Raw genomic sequence first — 22995 nt, 5'->3', positions numbered from 1 at the left:
GTACCTCGGTTGCAGTTTGTCCCTGGCCCTGGTTGGTCTTGTGGGTGGAGGCCTCTCGATGTGTCCCTTTCACGTTGATGTTTCTCTCCTCTCTCCCTCCCACTCTATCTGAACAAAAAAATGGAAAAATGTCCTCCAGTGAGAATAAAAACAAAATAATTCTTATATGACTGATGACACCTTGTGTAACTCAAGGGTATTCATTCCTCTGTTTCAGAAACACGGGTTTTGTAATCAGGCAGTTCCGTGTTTGCATCCAGACACTGCCTCTTACTTTAGAAGTAGCTTAACCTTAGCCAGCTTGGTTTTTCCTTGGTTAAAAGGGAATGATACTCCACTGAGTTGATGGCACCATCAATTGAGGCAATATAATTGAAAATTGCCTGGAACGTAGTATTACCAGGGTTGTATTGTATGCCCCCAAAAGATACGTCGATGGCCTAACCTAATGTACCTGTGAATGTGACCTTGTTTGAAATAGGGCCTTTGCCGATGTAACTGACTTAAAATGAGATCATACTGGATTAGGGTGGGCTCTACTCTAAGGACTGGTGGCCTTGTGAGAAGAGGGAAATTTGGATGCAGACACACAGGGAAAACGCCATGTGGCCATGGAGGCAGAGAATGGAGTGATGAGCCGACAAGCCAAGGAACGTTATCCTGTTGATTGGAATTGACTTGTTCCTAATAAACAAAATATGATATGTAGAAACATCTTTTAATTTACAAAGTCTCACAAATCAATTATTCAGTAATTCACACTAGAATTTTTCTGTAAATTAGCATCAAACTAGTGATTTGCAAATACACATTTTCCTCTATTTGGAAAAATGGAAAAACCCTTAAAGCATACATTTTTCGAGAATGTTGGTAAATATGCAAAATATACTTGAAGATTTTAGTTAAGTTTAAAGTGTCTAGATAAGTTTTTTTGTTTTTGTTTTACTTTATTTTCTTTTATCTTCACTTACTGCAGTCATCTTTAATGTTTTTCATTCCTAGGTTACTAGTTATATCTGAGTCTGAGGCACTCTTTATTTATTTATTTATTTATTTTTATCCTCACCCGAGGACATTTTTCCATTTTTTGTTCAGATAGAGCGGGAGGGAGAGAGAGGAAGAGAGAGAGAAACATCGATGTGAAGGGACACATCGAGTGGCTGCCACCCGCACGACCAACCAGGGCCGGGGACAAACTGCAACCGAGGTACGTGCCCTTAGCGGGAACCGAACCCGGGTCTCTCTGTACCGCAGGCCGACGCTCCAACCACTGAGCCAAACGGGCCAGGGCCACTCTTTTTTTAAATTAACTTCTAAAGTCCATTTATGACATGAAAAAATAGGAAAAAACTTTAAATAGCTTAACTGACCCCAAAACACCCCGACCAGGGCCAGGGATCAAACCTGTAACCCAGGTACATGCCCTTGATAGGAACTGAACCCACAACCCTTTGGTCTGTGGGCTGATGCTCCCACCACTGAGCCAACCTGGCCAGGGCTATGTATATATATTTTAATTCATATATCATGTATACAGCAATTCTTATATCCAGAGGAGAACCACTTAGCTAGACTAAAGGAAGAAACAAAAGGAAAGATCACATGTATGCATCCAGTAGTCAACTCACACTGGTGCTTTGTGTACAGGTAGAATGCTCTCAACCATTCCGGTAATATCTACTTCATTTAATAAACCACTGGAAGGCTAATATATTTAATAAGAAGAATGAAGGTTATGATGATGATGATAGCTAACATATATCTGATATTTAACCATATACTAGGCATTATTCTAATTGTTTTGTACATGTGTTTTATTAACTGTTTAATTGATTTCTCTAGTTAGGATAACTTGACTTAGGTTGTAATTGGGAAGACTGGACTCTGAGTTCAGGGACTAGATGTGTGCATGGTTACTATACCATGTATTGTCAGGTCAGGGGCTCGAAGCAAAATACGGCTTGAGCATGTTTACCCTTTTTCCCATATCTTAAATTCTGTACTTAGAATATTACTAATTAAAATGTTTACACATTCTTATGTTGTGCTTCATACTTTTCCACAGAGGATTATTTTAAAGATTCTTTAGCTATGTGCCTCGTCTTCTGTCTATTGAACATATCCTTCTTCAGTCTGATGTGGATCTTGAATTTCTCATACAGCTTTTTTCTCTCTCACTGTGCTTAGTGTATAATATAGATTCATTGACTGTTGACTATGTTTCTTAAAAAAATTTATTTTTGGGTCTTAATCATATCCAGAGCAGGAATCCCCCTTCACCTCTGAGCCATGACATTTTAAGGAAGCCAACTTGAGGTTTTATGATGCTCTGCTTTTAATTGAATGAAAATTTCAGCAGATGTTTTGCTGGATAATGCTTCCCATAATTTTTGCGTTTTGTATCTATGCCAACTTTTTTAGTTGTTTCAAGAGAGAACCATCTAATCTCTTCTGCAGACTAATACTTATTAGTCTTATTGGCATGTAAAGAGATCATGCTTTTGATTCACAATCAGGGGCTTCAGTCATTTATTCGCTCATCGAGCATCAACCCATCAATCATTTGGGAAGGTATAAGATATTTGTGGCGGTTCAGAGAGGATTTATAGCACTTGGACTTCAGATGGTCTCTCAGTTTAGCAGTTGCTTTGATAGCATAGTGAAGGGTGCTCTCTCATGTTTTCCTGCAGATGTTTGTGTGTCATGAAACTGTAAGATAAATGATGATGCTTTCATCTAAAAATCACACTTGGAGGGCAGCTTCTTGTTTTGGGAATTTCATTAAAATAAATTATGGTCACAGGCATGGACTAAATTCTCTTAAAGGGCTTGCTAGTGCCTGGTGGGATAACCTGTATGTCTTGTTTTTCCTTTGCATGACTGTGGCGTGACAATCCATGGGTATTGCCTAGTCTGAATGTTGAAGAGCTTGCAAAAAGCAAACTTCATGTTATGTTCAAACTTCACGTTATGTTCTCATTCAGAAAACAAGCATCTTAAACTCAAAATAATAAACTAAAACTCATAACTGGGTTAAATGCATAGGTGCTTTTTCTTAGTTTTATGATCTGGCATTTTCATTTTATGCCTAATGCCTGGGTTGCAGCATACATATTACTTACAAAATAGTCATTTAACTTGCTTTAAAAAAATCCAAGCCAAATGTGGCTCATTAATTTCCAAAGAATATACAGTTTAGTCATGTAAAATATGTTTAAGGGATATGCTTCATCCCTTTGAGTCCAGCTGTCCGAATCTTGAACACTCCCTAAACAGAATCTCAGTCTCTTCCTTCATGCCTTACAATCCTCCTCTCTTCCTGAGCTCTGCAAATACTTCTCCACCCTGGGTTTCCTTCCTGACCAGCTGCAAAATCTCCTTGACTTTTGCCTCCTCCCAGAGTCAAGTGGCTTAATTTAAATATGTAATTAATTTTATTTTTAAATATAATTGTGGACACATCCCAGATCTTTATGTCACATATGTTCTTTGCAGAAGAATGCATCAGTAGTAGCCATTTGTGTGAATGACTAAATTAAGCCTAACATTTACACAGCGGTGAAAAACTCTTCCTGGTATTGCATAAAGCTGTGCAGTTTGTTTAGGGCTTCTCTGAAATTTCCCCTTGTATGGCCCTCTGGAGATTTGTCAAATAAATAACAGATGCAGAGATTATCAGTTACTGTTGAATGTTTGACAAAAACAGAAATGCAAGCCAGGGATTTCCCACTGGGTCTCTTCATGTTAAAAGAAAGAAAAGGTCTTCCAGCCAGAATCCAGGAATACAACTGGATAGTGTATTCTTTGCATCTTTTTAGGTAATTGTTGCCATTGTATATCTGAAAATTTTTTTCAGGATTAGGATGATGAATTTTCTGTGATCTTTGAAGATGATCACTTTATCTCAGAGAAAGAATTAAATTGACAGCAATGTTATCTTCTTTTGTAGAGGTGTAAAGACAAAGGAGTTGTAGATTGGTCACATCTTTGCTTTGTGCACTCATTCATTTTCCATTCATTTTATCCCATCTGTGTTCATGGAGCATTTTGGATGGGCTAGATCTTGTCCAAGCCACTTGCGATATAGTAATGAACAAGACAGAGTGCTGGATGACATGCAGCTCACATGCTAATGAGGGGGTGGAGATAGTGGGAATACACATCTATAGTATGTCAGGTGCTGATATGCATTTGAGGTAAATAAAGCAACATATGGAGTTAGACAAAGAGAATTGCAATGAGGAGAGGGTATTATCTAGAAAATAAGGAAGGGATTTCTAAGATGGTGATGTTTGAGCAGCGATGTGAGTGGAATGGTTAAGTGAATAAATGAATGGTGACGTGAAAGCTGTATCTATGGAAGAACATTACAAACAAAGGGAACAGTGCATGCCATGCCTGGAACCTGGACTGGAGTTACATGAGATACAGATTACATCACTTTTTTTTTTTTTTTATCCTCATCCGAGGACATTTTTCCATTTTTTGTACAGACAGAGTGGGAGGGAGAGAGAGGAAGAGAGAGAGAGAGGGAAACATTGATGTGAAAGGGACACATCGAGTGGCTGCCACCCGCACGACCAACCAGGGCCGGGGACAAACTGCAACCGAGGTACGTACCCTTAGCAGGAACCGAACCTGGGTCTCTCCAGACCGCAGGCGGACGCTCTAACTGCTGAGCCAAACTGGCCAGGGCTACATCATATTTTTTTAGTGCTAAAATTGAAGGACTATTTATTGTTAGAAAAAATATATGTATGGTTCAATATTTCATTGAGAGAAGACAGAAAAATAAGTCCAGAGACTGTTTTGAAGGGAGAGACCAAAACCTCTTTCTGATTGCATCTTAGGGAAGAATCCAACTCCTTCAACTAAAAGGTACAGAAGCAAAGAAGGAATGATTAATCCTACAAAAAGAGGGACTGGTGGTATAGATATTGTATTAGAAATAGAGTTGAAATAGGGTAAAGGCAGGTTTGCTAAAGTGTTCGTGTAATTGTAACAAAAGTCGAAAGTACAAAATCTACCTGATATTTTATTCATTTGTACATTAAAAGGTATTTTAATGTACAAATGCTTTTGGGACATAGGTTGGCATTTTATGCAGTAGACGTGTCTCTGCTCTGGTCTCAGATCCTGCCAGTCCTAGCTCCCATCATTTCAGCCCAGCTTCTGGAATTCAGCAAGACCACGTCCGTTTTCCATGGCAGAGACAATAGTGGTGGCTTCCTTTCTTGCTAAAGTCTGGGTTAAAGCTTCCTTGTTTGTCTTCATGGCTGTTCCATCATTTAAATCAGTGGTCACAAATTTTTTTAAAATATGTTTTATTGATTTTTTTACAGAGAGAGGAAGGGAGCGCGCGAGAGAGAAACATCGATGTAAAACATCAATCGGCTTATTCCTGCACAACCCCCTACTGAGGATGGAGCCCACAATCCGGGCATGTGCCCTGACCAGGAATTGAATGGGACTTTTCAGTCCCTGGGACGATGCTCAATCCACTGTGCCACACCGGCTAGGCAGTCACAAATATATATATTTTTAAATACAAAACACCTAGAGTGTTTTCTGCTTTTCTGACTGGACTCTGAGTCATCCAGTGACTTTTTACATCCAAAGGCAGTGGTCCAATAGATCCTTTTGATTGACAGTTTCTATTCTTAAAGGTGGAAATAGCATTTAGGAAATGGAATGGATTTTAGGGAAACTTGCACTCACCTACACAGAATCAGCAGCAGCATTTTCTAATAGGAGGATTAAAAAAAATGTATCAAGTCCACATTGAACTAATCAAAATCAAGCCTTAGCACTTAAAGTTATACCCAAAGATCAATATCTTTCTGTGTGGAAAGGTCCATTGTGATATTTTTCTCTTCTCTCTGGACCCTAGGGATTCCCGCTGATAGTATTATTAGAGTTGTTTCTAATTGAAATACCAGAAACACCACTATGTGACCTTTCCTTTGAACACGTGTTCATGGTCAAGGCTATTTTCTTTTAGGAAGTGTATTAGCTTGCTTTTTATATCTCCATTCTGTTAGACAGTGATCCGTAAACAGAAACCATTTGGCTGAGTGTGGTTACGTTTTATACTATGGGTATCTTTTATTCCAGCTACTCTAGAGCTCTTAGCTACCGATTTTGTTAGCACATCCCTCTCTATTTGAAGTTATTTAAAATATATCAAGTAGCTTTTGCTACAGAAAAGCAACTCAAAACTCCATATGGCAGAAGCATAACTATTTCTTTAGTTCACAACTTTGTGGGTTGAACATTTGGACTGAGCTTGTTAGTCAAGGGCAGCTCTTCTCTGCTTAATGGTCACACTCATGTCTGTGGCCAGTCAACCCCGAGGGTTACAGGGCTGCCAGCAAGCTGGTGTGTGATGGCTCAGCTGACACAGCTGGGATGACCAGGGCTCATCTAGCAGACTCATCCAGGTTTGTTCTCACGGATCCTAGAGTTCCCAGAGCAGCAAGACCCATTGTCCAAGAGCTTTCCCAGGATCCGCTTGTGTCACGCTTGCTCAGGTCACATAGGAAAGGCCAGACAAATAGATTCTGTATCATTATGGGAAGAGTGGACAGTTGTGACCATTATCGCAACTACCACAGAGAATATCTGCAACCAGCTGGGTGATTCATTCAAGGAAGGGTAAAGAATGAACCAGGAGCTGGTTTGAAGGAACTATAAGAGAATATTTTCAAAGACAAGGTAGAGGAAGAGTTAGAATCTTTAGTGATGGAACAAGGGAGAGAAACTTAGGTTAGTGTGAAGATAACAGAAAGACAACAAACAGAACAAATATTTGGTATCTGTGAGCAAAAAGAAATGAATGCACAGAGAGCAGTCTACTGATTGTGGATTAGTCTGGGGCAAGGGTCCAAGTGTGGTCAAATACTTCTTTAGCTTCAGACTAAATCTTGTCCAGACACTCACATTAACTGAAACATTGGTCACACTGAATAAAGTAAACATATGTGAATGAGTATATTTAGATCTTACTTATTAGAAAGCCCACATGAGTATTATTAAATTAGACTTACACTGTCAAGGTCCAGCTTAACTTCTAAAAATGCTCATGTATGCAGCTGTATGAAAGATAGATCTCTTACCCTTTGAGATGAACGGGAGGGACCTGGAGAGTATTATGCTAAGTGAAACAAGCCAGTCAGAGAATGATAAGTAGCACATGATCTCACTTATTTGTGGAATAAAATGACCAAAATAAGCTGATAAACAAAATAGATCCAGAGACATGGAAGTAGGGAACAGACTGACAAACTTCAGAGGGAAGGGGGGTAGAGGACGGGAAGAGATAAACCACAGAAATTATATGTGTATATGCATAACCTGTGGACACAGACAACGGTGTGGTGAAGGCAGGGGCGGGGGTGGGGGGTGGGGCAAGAGCAAGGAGGAGAGAATAATGGGGGAAAAGAGGGACATCTGGAATGCTTTCAACAGTAAAGATAAATAAAAAGAAAAAAATTAAAATGCTGACATAGCACTATTGCAACTCTGTAGAATGGGAGTAGCAAGGGGTATGTATATCATGTCAAATTAAGTCATTGCTTTGTGCCTTATTTTTGAACCTCCTGTTGTACCAAAATACATAATTAAGAAAAATATTCCAATGTCAGTAACTTAGCTTGTTTCTTAAATTAAAATATGTGTTACCTAGCAACCACTGAAGGACATTTCTTTCAAGGCAAAATAAATCCTATTAATTTAGCAAACATCTGTTTTCTTATGAGAATAGACGTGTTTTCATCAAGACAATCTGTATGTACACTGTTCTCAGCAGCAATTATACTCCCTTTGCTTTATATTCAATCATATCAACGGAATTCTGCTCTCAGAGGGCCCCTGTTTATTCGACTTTATGAAAACCTAACTGACCTGCGTATCTTGGTGGCCTTTTGTCATGGTAGGGCTTTGTGATCGGAATCTGAAGGGAACAATCCAGGATTTCTATGAAGTACTGAACAGCCATTTATGCTGCAGTTTTAGAAATGACACTGGAAAGACAGCAGGGTTGGAGCGCACCATGGTTGTGAGCAATATTCAGCATGTGCATTTACCACAGAGCACACTATTAGAGCCCCAGTTCCTCAGGCAGAGTCACTGGTCCAGGCTCGGCCACCTTACTGCCTGTGTGACCTTTCGCAAAGTTCTTAATATCTCTAAATCTTAGTTTCTTTAATGTAAAAAAGAGCAATAGTAACACTTTCTGTAACACTGTTGTTTTGAGAGTTGCATTACTTGTCCCTCTGTAGAACATAGCACAGTGCCTAGCACGGGTAAGAGCTGAATGTGTTTGTTGTTGGTATCACAATAACTCAAGTCTATGTAATTAACACTCTAAAACTCGCAATTACTATTTGACTAAAGAATACCATGCTACATATGGTACTTAATTTTCTCAGTTACTTTATCCAACTCAATTTTATCACATTCGTCTGAAAAGAAAAAAAAAAGGATTTTGTTTTAAGAAGGGTCTAATATTGAACATGAAAATGGGAGAAAAAAAGATTTAAGAAACACACAGTTACCAGTCCCAGAACTGTAAAATGAATCAAGTCCTAACTGACCTTCTTACTTTTAATTTCACAGAACAAAGAAGTAATTTGTGTTTTTCTGGAAACACAATTAATTTAGAATTGTGGACCATGAAACTTTTAGAGAAATGTAGATGGTGAACTTAGAACTATTTGAAGTATAAGTGCGCATGTTTGAACTTACTTCCATGTACCTGTACTCAGATACCTCTGGCTCATGAAGCCAGAGGTTTGCCATCTCTTCCCTCTTGATTTGTAAGCGTACATCCAAATGTTCACCAGCATTGTTTGTCGGAACAAGTACAGTATAGATTTTTAGAATTGTACTTGAGATGCTTCTTGCTTTGGGAAAGAGAAGATTATTGGATAATAAGGTGACATTAATCACTGTTTTGCCTTGTGAGTGACAAAAGAGAACCATTCAGGTTCTTTGGGATTACCTGCCTTACATACTTGTCAAAAAGGTAATGATAGGGCTGGAGAGATTTCTGAGGAAAGAATCTTGGTTAGAAAAGTGGGTTTCTAATTATTTCATTACAGGAACATGTAAAGGCCCCATTCCCAGGGCTCAACTACCAGGGAAGAAGCTGAAATGTAAGGCTAGAGGTATGTGACGTATTTAACACACTTTCCAAAGGCTTAGTCTTAAACTTAGGCTAGTTTGAGGAAGGATGTGAATTACTTTGTTGTTTTTGTAAATCTAATAACTGGGGACATATATCTGTTAGACATGGAATTCTATGAGTATTCATTTTTTTATTCAGATTTTAACTTGGAATTTTAGAGGTAAATGTTCTGCTAAGTGCATACCAACTGTAAAATAGCTAATGGAGTCATAGAAATGAAGATCAGTATTTTATTTTTATTATTTTTAGAACCATTGGAGAACTGCAGCCATGTGGCAACAAGGTACTTTATAATCCTGTGTCCCAGAATTAGCTATACTATAAACACTAGCAGCCTGGGATAACCAACAAATTGTGATTATTATTAACCCAAATATATCAGAGCCACAAAACAATGCTGTTAGGAGCTGTAGCTTGAAACCGCCTGGGGAAAGATTGTGAAAATTTTCCCATAGCCAAATCCCTTTACCTTGGCATTACCATGAACCTTCTAATGTGAAAAAAAAGAAAAATCTACTAGAACACGTAGGGCTGAAGTGAGGTGTTCTAAAGGAAAGCAGTTATTTTATGGGTGTATATAAAGGCACTACAGGGACAGATGGCTTGGAAATGTTAATGTTACCCTTTTCTACTGTGTACAGCAACAGCGAAGATAGAATGGTATCATGGAAAATGTACAGGTGTTGAAGAGAAAGAGAAGCAATTTCAAACCTGGCTCTGTGACTTGCTGTTTATTGATCAAATTGTTTATTTGAGCAAATGGTAAATGGATCTGATCCTCAATTGTATTCTGTGTGAAATGAATACAATACCCACCCACGCATAGGGTCCTCTGCAGGGTAAATGAAAGCATACCTATAAAGTGCCCAGCACATGGTAGTAAATATGTTAGTGGGAACTATGGTAATTCGATCAAAGCTCTACCTCTGAATCTTTATGTCAGTGAACTTGAAGTGCAAGGACTTCTGGACGTTTGCTTGAAGCAGTGATTTTCTCCACTTTTCATCTCATGGCACACATAAACGAATGACTAAACTCTGCATTAACTAATTACTAAATTTTGATCTGACCCAAAAAAGTAGGTATAATTTTGATTCATTCACACCGGATGGCTGTTGTCATTTTTTTTTAAGTTTCACAATGAAAGGAAAAGCAGTCAGTGCCCCTGACTACATAGCCAGGCGTCTGAAAAATTGCCTACGCATTTGAAAAATTCTTGTGGCGCACCAGTTGAAAATCACCGGCTTAAGAGAAGTTACTTCCTGTGACAGCCCTGAAGATGCTCCTTCTTCACTCCCTAACTCAGCCTGTGGTTCCAGATCACCTGCCTTCCCTGGAGAAGCCAGAACAGCCACCCTGGGCTAGCTCCCTGACTCCTCCTCCTAGTTGCTGCTCTCGTCACTGGGCCCCTGGGAGCATCCTGGCTCTCTGGTGATCTCCAGATCTTTCCGTTACTCACCTCCCTCCATTCTCCTACTTCTGGGAAAACTCGTCCTTTGTCTCATTCTGGCTTTCGTCATTCCCGTGTGCCCCCCAGCCCACCTCTGTTGTCCTACAGAAGTATTGGCCTCACTTTCTGAACTGGAATAGGCTCTCCCGCGGGTTTTCCCCTTTCGGACCCTGCACCCGTTTTTGCCCTTAGCGTTGTCCAGCATCTCTCGTCCTCTTGCCATGTATCCTTCAACACAAGTGTGGTCCAAATCCCGCTCACCTGTGAGCCTGTCGATTTGGATAAATAATAATGAGTTTTCATATTATTGGTTAGAATCTGAAGTCTCATGGCATCTTTATTTTCCCTAGACCAAATCGTGTTTTTAAGTGTTCTCTATAATTTTCTTAAAATACCTGTGATGTAATGCTTTGAAATAAATTTTAATTATATAAAAGTATATTACATAAAAATTTTATAGAGAAAAAATACCTATAAATCTAATCATTTTCATTACTGTTATAGCCTGGATTTGCTTCTAGTATTTTTATATGCATATCTCAAGATGTCTGGTAAGCCCAAAGCCATTTTTTTAAAAATATTTTTTTACTGATTTTAGAAAGAGGGGAGGAAGGAGAGAGATGGAAACATCAATGAGAGAGAAACATCCTTCGGCTGCCTCCTGCATGTCCCCTACTGGGGATTGAGACTGCAACCCGGGTTTGTGCCCTGACCAGGAATCCAATCAGCGACCTCTTGGTGCATGGGTCAGTGCTCAGTCCACCAGCTGGAAAGCCTAAAGCCAATCTGAGAAATAAAAAATACATTTTCTGTTACTCAAAAATTCTGCTAACTAGATTATAATAGTGAAGAATTCTGAATTTTAAAAACCATTGCTTATGTTTCTATATACTTTAGAAATCATAACATTTAATTTCATACACACACACACACACACACACACATCACATCACATCACAGCTGAACTAGAAAAGATGCACTTCATGGATTCAGAAATTGATCATCTTTCAAAAATTTAAGGATGTATTGTACTGAAATTGGGAACCATCATTGCCATAGAAACCATGTAATAAGTGATAGTTTTCTTGAACAGTGCACCTCAACCCATATTACCTCTTCTGTAGGTCTATAAAGTAGGGCTATGATGATAACCCCTACTGTATTCAACTGAAAAGGAACTAATGAAATGACTCATTTGTAAATTGCAAAGCAAAGTTAGCATATTCGATCTATTTAACATTTAGTCCTGTTTATTATTTTAATGGAAAAAATTGAAAATGGCATACCAAGTTCCAAGGATCCCAGCTACGGAAATTTGACCAACCTATGTTTACATCTCCACCCCAGGACCAGTAGTAACAAATTGAAGGCAACCTCTGGGAATCCAAGCTCAGAGCTTCAGAAGGAAGGGAATTCCTAGTGATGAAGAGGTCATTATAAGTATTTAAAAATGTATATTAAATGGTTTAATGAAAAGATTGTGAGGAATGAAGAGAGTCCTTGGTAAGGATTGTGGGTATAGGGCAGTGGTCTCTGGAAGGGAAACAGGAATATTGAGAATGGACATTAGTCCTCTGTCGGATTTGTAATTGAATCCCTGGACATAGAGGGGTTGTTCTGCAAAGAGTCTTTGGATGTAAAAAGAGTGTCTCTGTAATTTAAATCAGCACCAGCCTGTACCAGATTCCTGGATTTCAGGGGCTTAGCTCAGTAGCTGTTCATTTCTCTCACACACAATCCAAGGCATTTCTGGTTGTTGGATGTAGAGTTTGGATGCTCTTGTTTGGACAGTAACTCAAGAACTCATACTGATAAAAGTTCTGCCGTTTTCATTATGTGGCTTTCATGTTCCACTGGATGTGTCCTTCCAGCTGCCCGGAGCGCAGAAACGATGGGGAATAGGATTCAAGAGAAGGATATTCTATGGAAATAAGTTGATTTCTGTGTCTCATTAATGAAATTAAAAACCAAAAAATAGTTGATCTCAATATACATGTGCAGTAGTTATCTGAAATTATTGCCTGTTTCTTTTGGGCAAATATGTTAATGTAATCCATGGTAGCATGTTTCATTGATTATAATAATGATCCCTTATTCTGTATAACACATCTGACTTTTCAGATGTTTTTCATTATGGTTAATCCTCACAATAACCTTGTGAGATAAGATAGGCAGAGTAGATAAGGATATAATCTCTGCATTAAAGAGGAGGAAACTCAAGATCGAGTAGTAAGTGGTGGGACTGGGAAAGAAGCCCAGACTTTCTGATTTCAGTCTCCATTTCTGAAACTCTTCAAAACTTGAACTCTCTCTATTTTTTTCCTTAGGGGGTTTGGGATTTGGAAAACAACTACATCAACTGAGATCAACTTCCCTGCCTAGTGAGACGTTTTATTTCCTGAGTGTCCCATGTTGGATGAATGTTTTAGACCATGTTTCACACACCTCTTGAGGAAGTTTCAATCACAGCGATAGTTTTATAAGGAAACAGATTGTAAAATTTGGTTTGGAGGCTAGAATTTGAAATATTGGCCAATTTAGAGTCTTTGATTTTTATCTGCCACCTTGAATTTGTATATAAACACAATATGAATTCATATAGTGAGCAGTCTGCATTTTTCCCATTTTTATTTTTATTTTCCATTTTACTTAGTGTACAATAATTTATAAGGGATTAAAATGACATCTTTAGCAATCTAGCAAGTGGGGTATATTTAAAATGAAAAGATTTCAGGATGAGACTTGGAGATTTTTTTTTTTTTAATCCTCATCCGAGGGCATTTTTCCATTTTTTGTACAGATAGAGTTTGAGGGAGAGAGAGGAAGAGAGAGAGAGAGAGGAAAACATCGATGTGAAGGGACACATTGAGTGGCTGCCACCCGCACGACCAACCAGGGCCGGGGACAAACTGCAACCGAGGTATGTGCCCTTAGCGGGAACCGAACCTGGGTCTCTCAGGACCGCAGGTGGACGCTCTAACCGCTGAGCCAAACCGGCCAGGGCTGGAGATTTTTTTTTTAATCGTCACCTGAGGACATTTTTTCATTTTTTGTTCAGATAGAGTAGGAGGGAGAGAGAGGAAGAGAACGAGAGAGCAAAAAACATCTACATGAAAGGGACACATCAGTGGCTGCCACCTGCATGACCCAACCAGGGCCAGGGACAAATTGCAGCCAAGGTGAGGTATGTGCCCTTAGTGGGAACCGAACCCAGGTCTCTCTGGACCACAGGCCGATGCTCTAACTGCTGAGCCAAACCAGCCAGGGCAAAACCTGGAGATTTTTAAGGTGGTTCTTAATAGAGTGACTTCTAAAGTCTTGGTTTTCTTTTAGTGGGCAAGAGGCTTGTGCGAGCAGCTTTACTTTGCAATGTAGCAAAGCTGCACAGAAGCAGCCAGAATTGGCTGACGATTTGAAGTTATGTGGCTCTAGCCCCTACCCGTGGTGGTTCGGAGCTATAGCATGTCACTGGGGAGAAACCAGGAAGCAGGCAAATAATTGTCTAATTGGGATATATATTGAATCATCAAAGTGTCCTTAATTATCTTACCATGTGACACCTATATACATATGTGTGTGTTTTATTACAATTTGCGATGGCTTCAAAAATTTCAAATACTTCTGAAAATAGGATGTGCTGTAGTGGGGATCAACAAAATCTTCCAAATTGTGTTGTGTTTGTCTCGAGTTCATATAATAAAAAGGAAAGAAATGTGGCAAGAAAACAAATATTTTGAAAAGTCTTCTCTCCCCCCCAGAAACTACTTTTGCAGCCTATCAATGGCTAGCTGGGTGTATTAGTAGCCCTGGGGTGCCACGCTTTTATTTCCATGACTTTTACTGCTGCCTTTTAGCACAGCAGGAAGTATGTTGTCTCTCAGCTTCCAAGTTCTATGCTTTTAGTCTAAGTAAATGTAAACCACCTCTAGCTTACTTCTTTCTAAAAAATAAATGGTTGTCTGTCTTGAAAAAAATCTTTGAAAGAAATGCCTGACTTTAGTGATTTAGTGAATCACTCTTATTAAAAGATTTAAAACATCAGAGCAGGGACTCTGTCTGGGTAACTCAGTTGGTTGGAGCACTGTCCTGATACACCAAAGTTGTAGGTCTGATCCCCAGTCAGGGCACATACGAGTATCAACCAGTGAATGCATGGACGGGTGGAACAACAACTTGATATTTCTCTTTCTCTCAAAAAACATAGGAACAGCCCAGCTGGTGTGGCTCAGTGGTTGAGCATAGACCCATGTACCAAGAATGTCGCCAGTTCGATTTCTGGTCAGGGCACATGCCCAGGTTGTGGGCCTGATCCCCAGTGGGGGGCATGCAGGAGGTGGCCAGTTGATGTTCTCTCATTGATGTTTCTGTCTCTCCTTCCCTCTCACTTCCTCTCTTTCTAAAATTCAGTAGAGAAAAAACAAACAAACATAGGAAAAAAATGGTTTGCAAATAGCATTTACAATCAGTACCTTGTGGGTTCAGTGTATTTTTCTTGGTAGCAAGAGAAGTTTAGGAGGTAAGGGTAAAGACTACACAAGCCACAGTTCTTTTGTTACCTTTCCCTTATGCTGAAATAGCATTTTCTTTATGTTGAAGTGCAGCTTAAAGTGTTAGAAAGAACACCATTTTTATTTGTGAACAGTATTGGTCTGTGCCAGTGGTTCTTACACGTTAGCATATGTCAGAATTACCTAGAGGAGGGCTTGTAAAAACTCAGGTTCCTGGTTCCACCTCCAGAGTTTCCGAGATAGTAGATCTGGTGTGAGGACCCATACTTTGCATTCCTAACACATTTGCAGATGGCTCAGATGCTGTTAGTCCAGGGACCAAACTTCGAGAACCACTGGTTTACACTAAATGTTTCTATCAGTCAAGTCTTCACTACTGATTATTTGTATGTGAGTGGAAAAATGCAGGTCAGAAATGTAGAAGCTCTGGCCCTGGCCAGTTTGGCTCAGCGGTTAGAGCGTTGGCCTGCGGTCCGGAGAGACCCTGGTTCGGTTCCCGCTAAGGGCATGTACCTCGGTTGCAGTTTGTCCCCAGCCCTGGTTGGTCGTGCGGGTGGCAGCCACTCGATGTGTCCCTTTCACATCCATGTTTCTCTCTCTCTCTCTCTCTCTTCCTCTCTCTCCCTCCCACTCTATCTGTACAAAAAATGGAAAAATGTCCTCGGGTGAGGATAAAAAAAAAAAAAAAAAGAAATGTAAAATGTAGAAGCTCTGAAATTCTAAGACTTATACATGCATATTCTCTCTGAAGTTTGTTTTGTTAACATTATTTTCTCACACACACTTGCTGCCATATCATGTAGTCTTTGAAGAATGGTTGCTAATATTTACCTTAAATTCAGTTGCTCTATCTATTAACATCACTTAGCAGACTGAGATAAAAAGAAGGTAAAGAATCTCAAGCATGCTTTTTTTTACCCCTAGGATATTGTGAGAATGAAGAGTTCTCTGAACTGTTTTTCTAAAATACTTTTTGGTAGTTTAATATGCAGAATTTAGTTCATGTTGTCACCTGAATTATTAGAATTTTGCAAGCTGTTAGGATGGATTCCCTGTAGAGCACTCTATGGATGCCAGATGCTATAGCCGTCAAATAAAGGATTCCCCCCATACTTTGAGATGGATGTCAGATGCAATGGCAGTAACTGCAGGAGGCTGGGTTAGGGAAGGCTCATAAATGAAACATTTCCTTTTGTGGGGGAGACGAGTGCAGATTCTGAGCCAGAATATCTGGGTTCTATGCAGCTGTTGTGGCCTGGGCAAAATACTTCACCTCTCTGTTTTAACATTTCTGATCTGTAAAATGGAACAATAATATCTTCCTCTTATGGAGCTTTGAGGATTGAAAGAGTTAAACTGTTTAATGTGTTGAAAACAGTGCCTCAGTCTCAGCACTGTTACTAGTAGACAGTGCATCTTGGTGGCTATGCAAATGCAATCACAGTTAAGTAAAATAAGATTTAAATTAGAACCAAAATTTTGCTATATAATTATAATATCCAAATCCTTTCTGAAAAGTCTACAAACTGCCTTATTCTCTGTAGAAGAAGAGATAATTAATAGCCACTGTGCATTTAAGGAGGAGAACATGGTTCTTTATTGTATATTTAATTTCAGACTGGTTGATGGATTGTCCACACTGATGATGGCATTGCCCAGGGTGATCATAGCAGTTGAGGTCGGAGGAGGAAATACCCAGGACCCACAGTGTTGAGTGCATTGAGGGTGGCAGGAAGGGTTAGAGAGTGATTCGTGTAGCTTCAAATGTATGCTGAGGGGTCTTCAGAAGAGTATGGGGTGATGATTTGGACAAAGGACTGAATAGCTAGAATGCCACCTGATAGGCAAGATGAGGGACAGACTAGCTGGTTATCATGACAAAGAACATCTCAAAATGAGCTCACCTGTTCCCTTCATCCTCCTTCCTCTTCCCCTTCATTCTCATGGACAAACTGTATGCCTTATACTTTGGGCGTTGCCCATAGTACCCAGATAGCACCACTTACTTAATGTTGGCTGATTTGATTTGATTATGCATGCCACAGTTTGTATTAGGACCACAGTTATTATTTTTAAATAAGGAAACTGTAGGTGGAAAATATTAGAAAATACTGTAGGTAGCCCAGTAAACCCTATCCTCTCTTTCTCTGTCAGGCTACCTGTAGGTCTAGTTCTGTTCATCTAAAAATGTCTGTTCCCAGTATGAAAACAGATTCAATATGTTCCATACTAATAATTTGTAACTATAAATGTAGTTGTAAATGAAAATATACTGTAACTTTAGTTATTAAGTGGAAGACCTTGTTCCAAAAGTATAAATTCATTCAATCCTCACAATAATCCCATTAGTAGATAATACTATTATCATTTCACAGCTCGGAAAACTCTTGACCCTGAAAGAAAATAAATGTTCAGTCAATGAATATTAAGTGGCAGAGAAGAAATTTCAGCAATGTAGAATGATCCTTAAAGAATATTTACTATTGCCTAATAGTTCCTAAAATTCATGCTGATAAATATGAAATATAAAATATGCCATGGTGCCTTTTATTACTATTTTAATTACTGTAAATTAATTATTATGGATATAATTATGCTAGAATTTATAAGTAGTCCTTTGATAAATACAGTTATAAATATATTGATGAGATAGCATTTATATTCATAATATTGCAGTTAAAGCAGTTGAAGAAAACCGGCTTCAGATATATAAGATAAATCATATTTAAAGCTTTGAGCAGAACCTTGAAGACTAAATTGCTCATTGATACTGGTACAAAAAATACCAAATTTGCTTTAGGATTAATTTGATACTCTTTCCAATTATTTCAGTTTTCTTCATTTAAAAAACCTGTAGTTCTTACCATAATCCTACAAAATACATTACCACACATTCTGTAGCTTATTTAACTGAAGCTCAGAAGTTAAATATTTTGATTGATATTTTTTGTGGAAATGAACCAAGGACAACTTTGGAATTCAGATCCAAAATCTAGACATGATTTCATCATTCTGTTGTATTTATTTGAACAGATTTAAATGATAGTTGACAAGGTTGTTTGCACCCCCTCTCATCAGATATTACAATGAGTTTATTGATGAGTTTTAAATATATTTATATTCTCTGTGTCCTTTACTTGAAGACTGTCTCATTAAAAACTCACTTCATATTTCCACATTTTTAAATTTAAATTTTTGTTATTTTTAAGAAGGTAGATAAATATATTTATATAATACTATATATATAAATATAAGTTTTTAAATTGTTTTATATTTTCTTATGTAGATTATAACATCTTTTTGAAAGGCACTGGTATACTTGAAGTATCTTAGGTATATTTTACATATGTTTATTCGAAAGAATAAGTAAAATAATACGTATAGAACATTTTAATGGGGATTTATTTTAAATTAATTTGAGTAATCTGATTTATTTGATTTCAGCTAAAGTCAAAGCTATTGTCTGAGCAAAGTTTCACATGTTAAGGGTGATGCACAAGTCAGGACTCTCGGGCTTGGGATTCCTGGTCCGTGTACATGTTGTCTTATGAGCCAGTTATAGGTTTTCCCAACTAGGTCTTGAAGCTTACCAGCTGGCTTTCCATTGGTCTTCTTGCCTAAGTCCCAGGAGGGATTTGGATATAGGCTAAGGTGCCGTTGACATGCAAATATTCTTGTTTTTATTTTTAATATATTTCACTCTGTATATATTTAAATAAGTGTGTTTCCATAACTCAATGCCTTCCTAGAACAAAGCCCGTGCAATATGGAGTTTTATGGAGATGAAGTCTCAGTGGAGGCGTTGCAGGTCTGGGTGAGAACGGGGCAGCCTTGAACTCAGCCGCGTTCCTCTGGGGCTGGCGGTGGGCAGATCTGTGGCCCCAGGGAATCAGAGGTCAGGAGGAGTTGGAGATGTGCGTAATGTCAGAAGCAAGGAGTATAATTGCTTCTGTCTTCTGCCAGTACTCTCTAATTGTTAACCTCTGGCAAATGATCACTTGAACAGATATTTGTTGGAAAACCATCATAGCAAACACTAGATGCCATAATAATTATAATAATAGACATGTCTTCAGGGCTAACTCCGTGACAGGTATTTTCCAAGTGCTATCTTAGTTCTGACACAAGCCTATAATGTAAATAGTGTTGCTTTTATTTTGCAAATGGGAACTCTGAAGACCCAGTGGTGGTAAGCGGTCTTCTGGGCCTCAAAGCCAGGCCTGCCTGACTCCAGAACTCATGTTCTTCGTCTTTAAAGTCACTTAACTGGTGGGGGGAGGTAGAAGAGGGTCTAGGGGGGATAAATGGTAGTGGAAGGAGACTTGACTTGGGGTAGTGAACACACAATACAGTGTACAGATGATGTGTTGTAGAATTATACGCCTGCAACCTATATAATTTTATTAACCAATGTCACCCCAATAAATTCATTTGAAAAAAGAACTATAAAAAAAAAAAAAGCTTGGGTCAACCAAAATATCTACTAGAAGGCCAAGCAGTTAATGCTATCTTTTGATTGCTGTATAGATGAGGGAGAGTGCTCAATGTTTTAGATCCTAAAGAGTATAAATCCTTATAAAAACAAAATTTTACAATAACACATGAAGAATAAAATCTTAATTGAAGAAGATGATCACTGAGTAAAAGAGTGTCCATCTAGAAATCATGTGCTGTTCTCTAATTCAGGAGACAATTGTAAAAGTTATTCTTCTCACACTTTAATATCTCCAATATAAAGGTAGACATGAAGAAAGGAGATGTAATTTTGCTACTATATATTTTTCTTATGCAAGTACATGCTTCCAATTTTTTATGTCTTACAGGAAACTTAATCACTACTATATATGCATTAAGAAGCAAATTTATATATTTTAAAATAAAGAAATGTTTTTTCTATGTTGTATTTTTGAATATTTATACCTAGACTCCATTAAAAAAATATGTAGCAGCCATACTTTTAGATTTTGATCCTATAAAAATACTAGCATATGAGTGTACGAACATGGGTATATAAGGGTGTGTCATAACTTTAGATGTCATGGAAACATATTTAAACAAATTAAATATCAACAAGGAGGTTGATATGTGTAATAGAACATCAAAGATAGTAAGATAAAGAGATGGGAGATGGTTTTAGAAGTTTTATTAAAATATTGTTACATAAAAAGTTGATAAATGCAGAATGACATATAAAATTTGAGCCAGCTTTGGCTTAAACTCCTTGTGTGTGTGTAACGTGGTGTCATGTGGTACAATGTAAAGTTCTAGAAAAAATTTCTGAACTATTCATACCAAATTATTCAAAAGTAGGTGGGGTTGCAAGTTGTGGGGAGACTTTCAATTTTTAATTTGTTTTATTTATATTTATATGTTTTTATTGATTTTAGAGAGAGGAAGGGAGTGGGGGAGAGAGAGACAAGCATTGGGGTGAAAGAGAAACATGGATCGGCTGCCTCCTGCACGCCCCCTACTGGGATTTGGGCCTGGGCATGTGCCCTGACTGGAAATGAACCAGTGACCTTTCGGTGCATAGGAAGACACTCAATCCACTGAGCCACACTGTCTAGGGCTGATTTATTTTATTTTTATAAAAAAATGTGTATTGGTTTTGTTAGATATAAAAGAGTGTTGTTTTACAGTTTTGTGGCCATTTGGTGCTTATGATTTAAGATACAACTTTTTTTCCAGTCTAATTTGTCCTATATTCAGAATCCTGTTTTAATTACAGATTTAACAACTGTGTCCTTGATTGCCCCCCTCTGTTAGTCTATATCTCATGCCCTCTGTGGGAAGGCCCTTCCCTTCACTTCTTATACTCAGGTTCCATTATGTTCCCAGTTCTAATTCCTGTCCTTCTATAATGCATTTTTATGTGCATACTTCTTATTTAATTCTCCTCCTCAAATCTCATTTCAAAGTTTATGTTCTTCTATTACATTACACATCGTAGTCTGCCTTGCTATAGACTTACTGATAAGTTTACATGAGCCACCATGAAACCGAAAAGTCTGAACACATTTCCTTTTTGTTAGATTACATTACATTAGTAGGTACCCCATTATGTTTGAAAAATTGGTAATTTTTGACCAGTTCCAGCGTTTTGTAATATTATAATCTGTTACTGGAGTCACCTTTATTCTATGTCAAATTGCCAATGTCCTCAATAATATGTTGTAATTTCTATGTAATAATTGTATTTGCTTCCTATAGTCTCTTATATAAACACATTTCAAGAGACTGAAATGGGAGATGACAGTCCAAATAAAATATCTTGGGCATTGGCAATTATTTCCTAAAGTGATGCCAAAATATTGTCACATACAAAATCATATGTGGCAAATTTAATAAAGTCTTCTCAGAGAAACACACATTTTGATAGTAAGGTTCCCATAGAAATCAGTGCAGGTGTCTTCCTCTACAAAGTTAGGCAGGATTACTTACAATGATAGCACCAGGGGAAAGAGTGAAATCCCACTCTCTAATCTGCAAACCGGAGTCATCTGGGAAGGGAGTTTTGCTGTGTCACAAGTGACTAGTCCCTGGTTTTGAAAGAGTGTGAATCATCTCCCTTTGAAACAAGAGATAAGTAGGGGAAAGAGCTGTTTAAAAAAATTTTACAACTGTTTCCTTTTGAGCTCTGACTCCGTAAACTGGAATGTGATTCTGAATGGCTTCCCTTTGGATCCAGCATTTGTCTTCAGCATTTTTATGATCCCTTCTCCCTCAGCCCATCTCACTTCTTCCCTCCCTCTGCTCAACAGATTTACACCGACTGGGCCAACCACTACCTAGCGAAGTCGGGCCACAAGCGGCTGATCAAGGATTTGCAGCAAGACATTGCTGATGGAGTCCTGCTAGCCGAGATCATCCAGATCATCGGTAAGACCTGCCCTCTGCCAGAAGCTGTGGACGTCTGTGCTCTCTCTCCTTTTGGTAGAATCCAGTTTCAGTCGAATGCATACAAGCTCGGTCCACGTGTCCCCGAGATTCATGTAGCTCTCCCATGATTTAATTAAAAATGTTTCTGTAAGGCTGTTTGAAAAAGGCTGTTTGGCCACACTTTTAAATGCTCAGAACTGTATCTTCCATGCACGGAGTTGTCAGAAACGAATGCGTCACTAACCCATATGTCTCCCACGTGTGCATTTCATTAGCTGGAGCAACTTACACACTCGGAGATTCCTTGAAACTGTATCCTGACCCAGCAGGGACAATTGTGAAAGGTTTCATGTCAGCAGTCATTTGGCACAGGCTAAAGAATTAGCAGCGACTTCCTTCTCACCCCCCCCTTTGTGTTTTTTTTTTTAATTTGCCTGACTTGTGCATATGGGATTGGCGGCTGCTAACAAGTGTGTCCTCTTGTACAGGGCTGGGGAGAGAGACAGGGAATGTAGCAGCAGCATTTTGCATGGTGTTGGTTTTCTTTTCTTTTTCTTTTTTTTCCCCTGAGTTTTCTTTTGTGTTTCACTTCATTGCTTAACATTGTTCTTTTTTTCCCTCTCTTTTATTTTATTTCTTGACATTAGCCAATGAAAAAGTTGAAGATATCAATGGATGTCCTAGGAGTCGATCTCAGATGGTAAGGATCCTATTTATTCTAAATATAATGCTTATCTTTGCTGCCAGATTTTACTGCGCTTTTAAACAGACTAGGACATTCTTTTGCATGTCTTCCTTCTTGTTTAAGAAACCACTTGGTCACATTCTATCATCTGTTTTTTGGGGTGCAGTTTATGATCAAGTGAAAGCATCAATAACAGTTGAATGTGTGACTCCTGAGTAACATGTCCTCTGGTGTTTTATCACATCCTGACATCGTTTTTGTTTATGTCTGAATAATTTAGCTTAAC

The 22995-nt window shown here is 38.5% G+C and overlaps 1 protein-coding gene across 3 annotated transcripts in view; it reads left to right on the top strand.

Annotated features, from left to right (window-relative positions):
* Positions 1-22995, top strand: part of NAV3 (neuron navigator 3) — a 332922-nt gene that overhangs the window by 69874 nt on the left and 240053 nt on the right. For all 3 annotated transcript variants that reach the window (XM_036251933.1, XM_036251934.1, XM_036251932.1), the window contains exons 2-3: positions 21907-22024; positions 22672-22724. In XM_036251933.1, coding sequence (XP_036107826.1) covers positions 21907-22024; positions 22672-22724 — 171 coding nt within the window. The remainder of the gene's footprint in view (positions 1-21906; positions 22025-22671; positions 22725-22995) is intronic.

This window comes from Molossus molossus, unplaced genomic scaffold (assembly GCF_014108415.1).
Source record: "Molossus molossus isolate mMolMol1 unplaced genomic scaffold, mMolMol1.p scaffold_m16_p_10, whole genome shotgun sequence".
Classification (NCBI taxonomy): Eukaryota; Metazoa; Chordata; class Mammalia; order Chiroptera; family Molossidae; genus Molossus; species Molossus molossus.
Note: the sequence above shows the minus strand (reverse complement) of the source record. Positions and strands in the feature narration are given on the sequence as shown.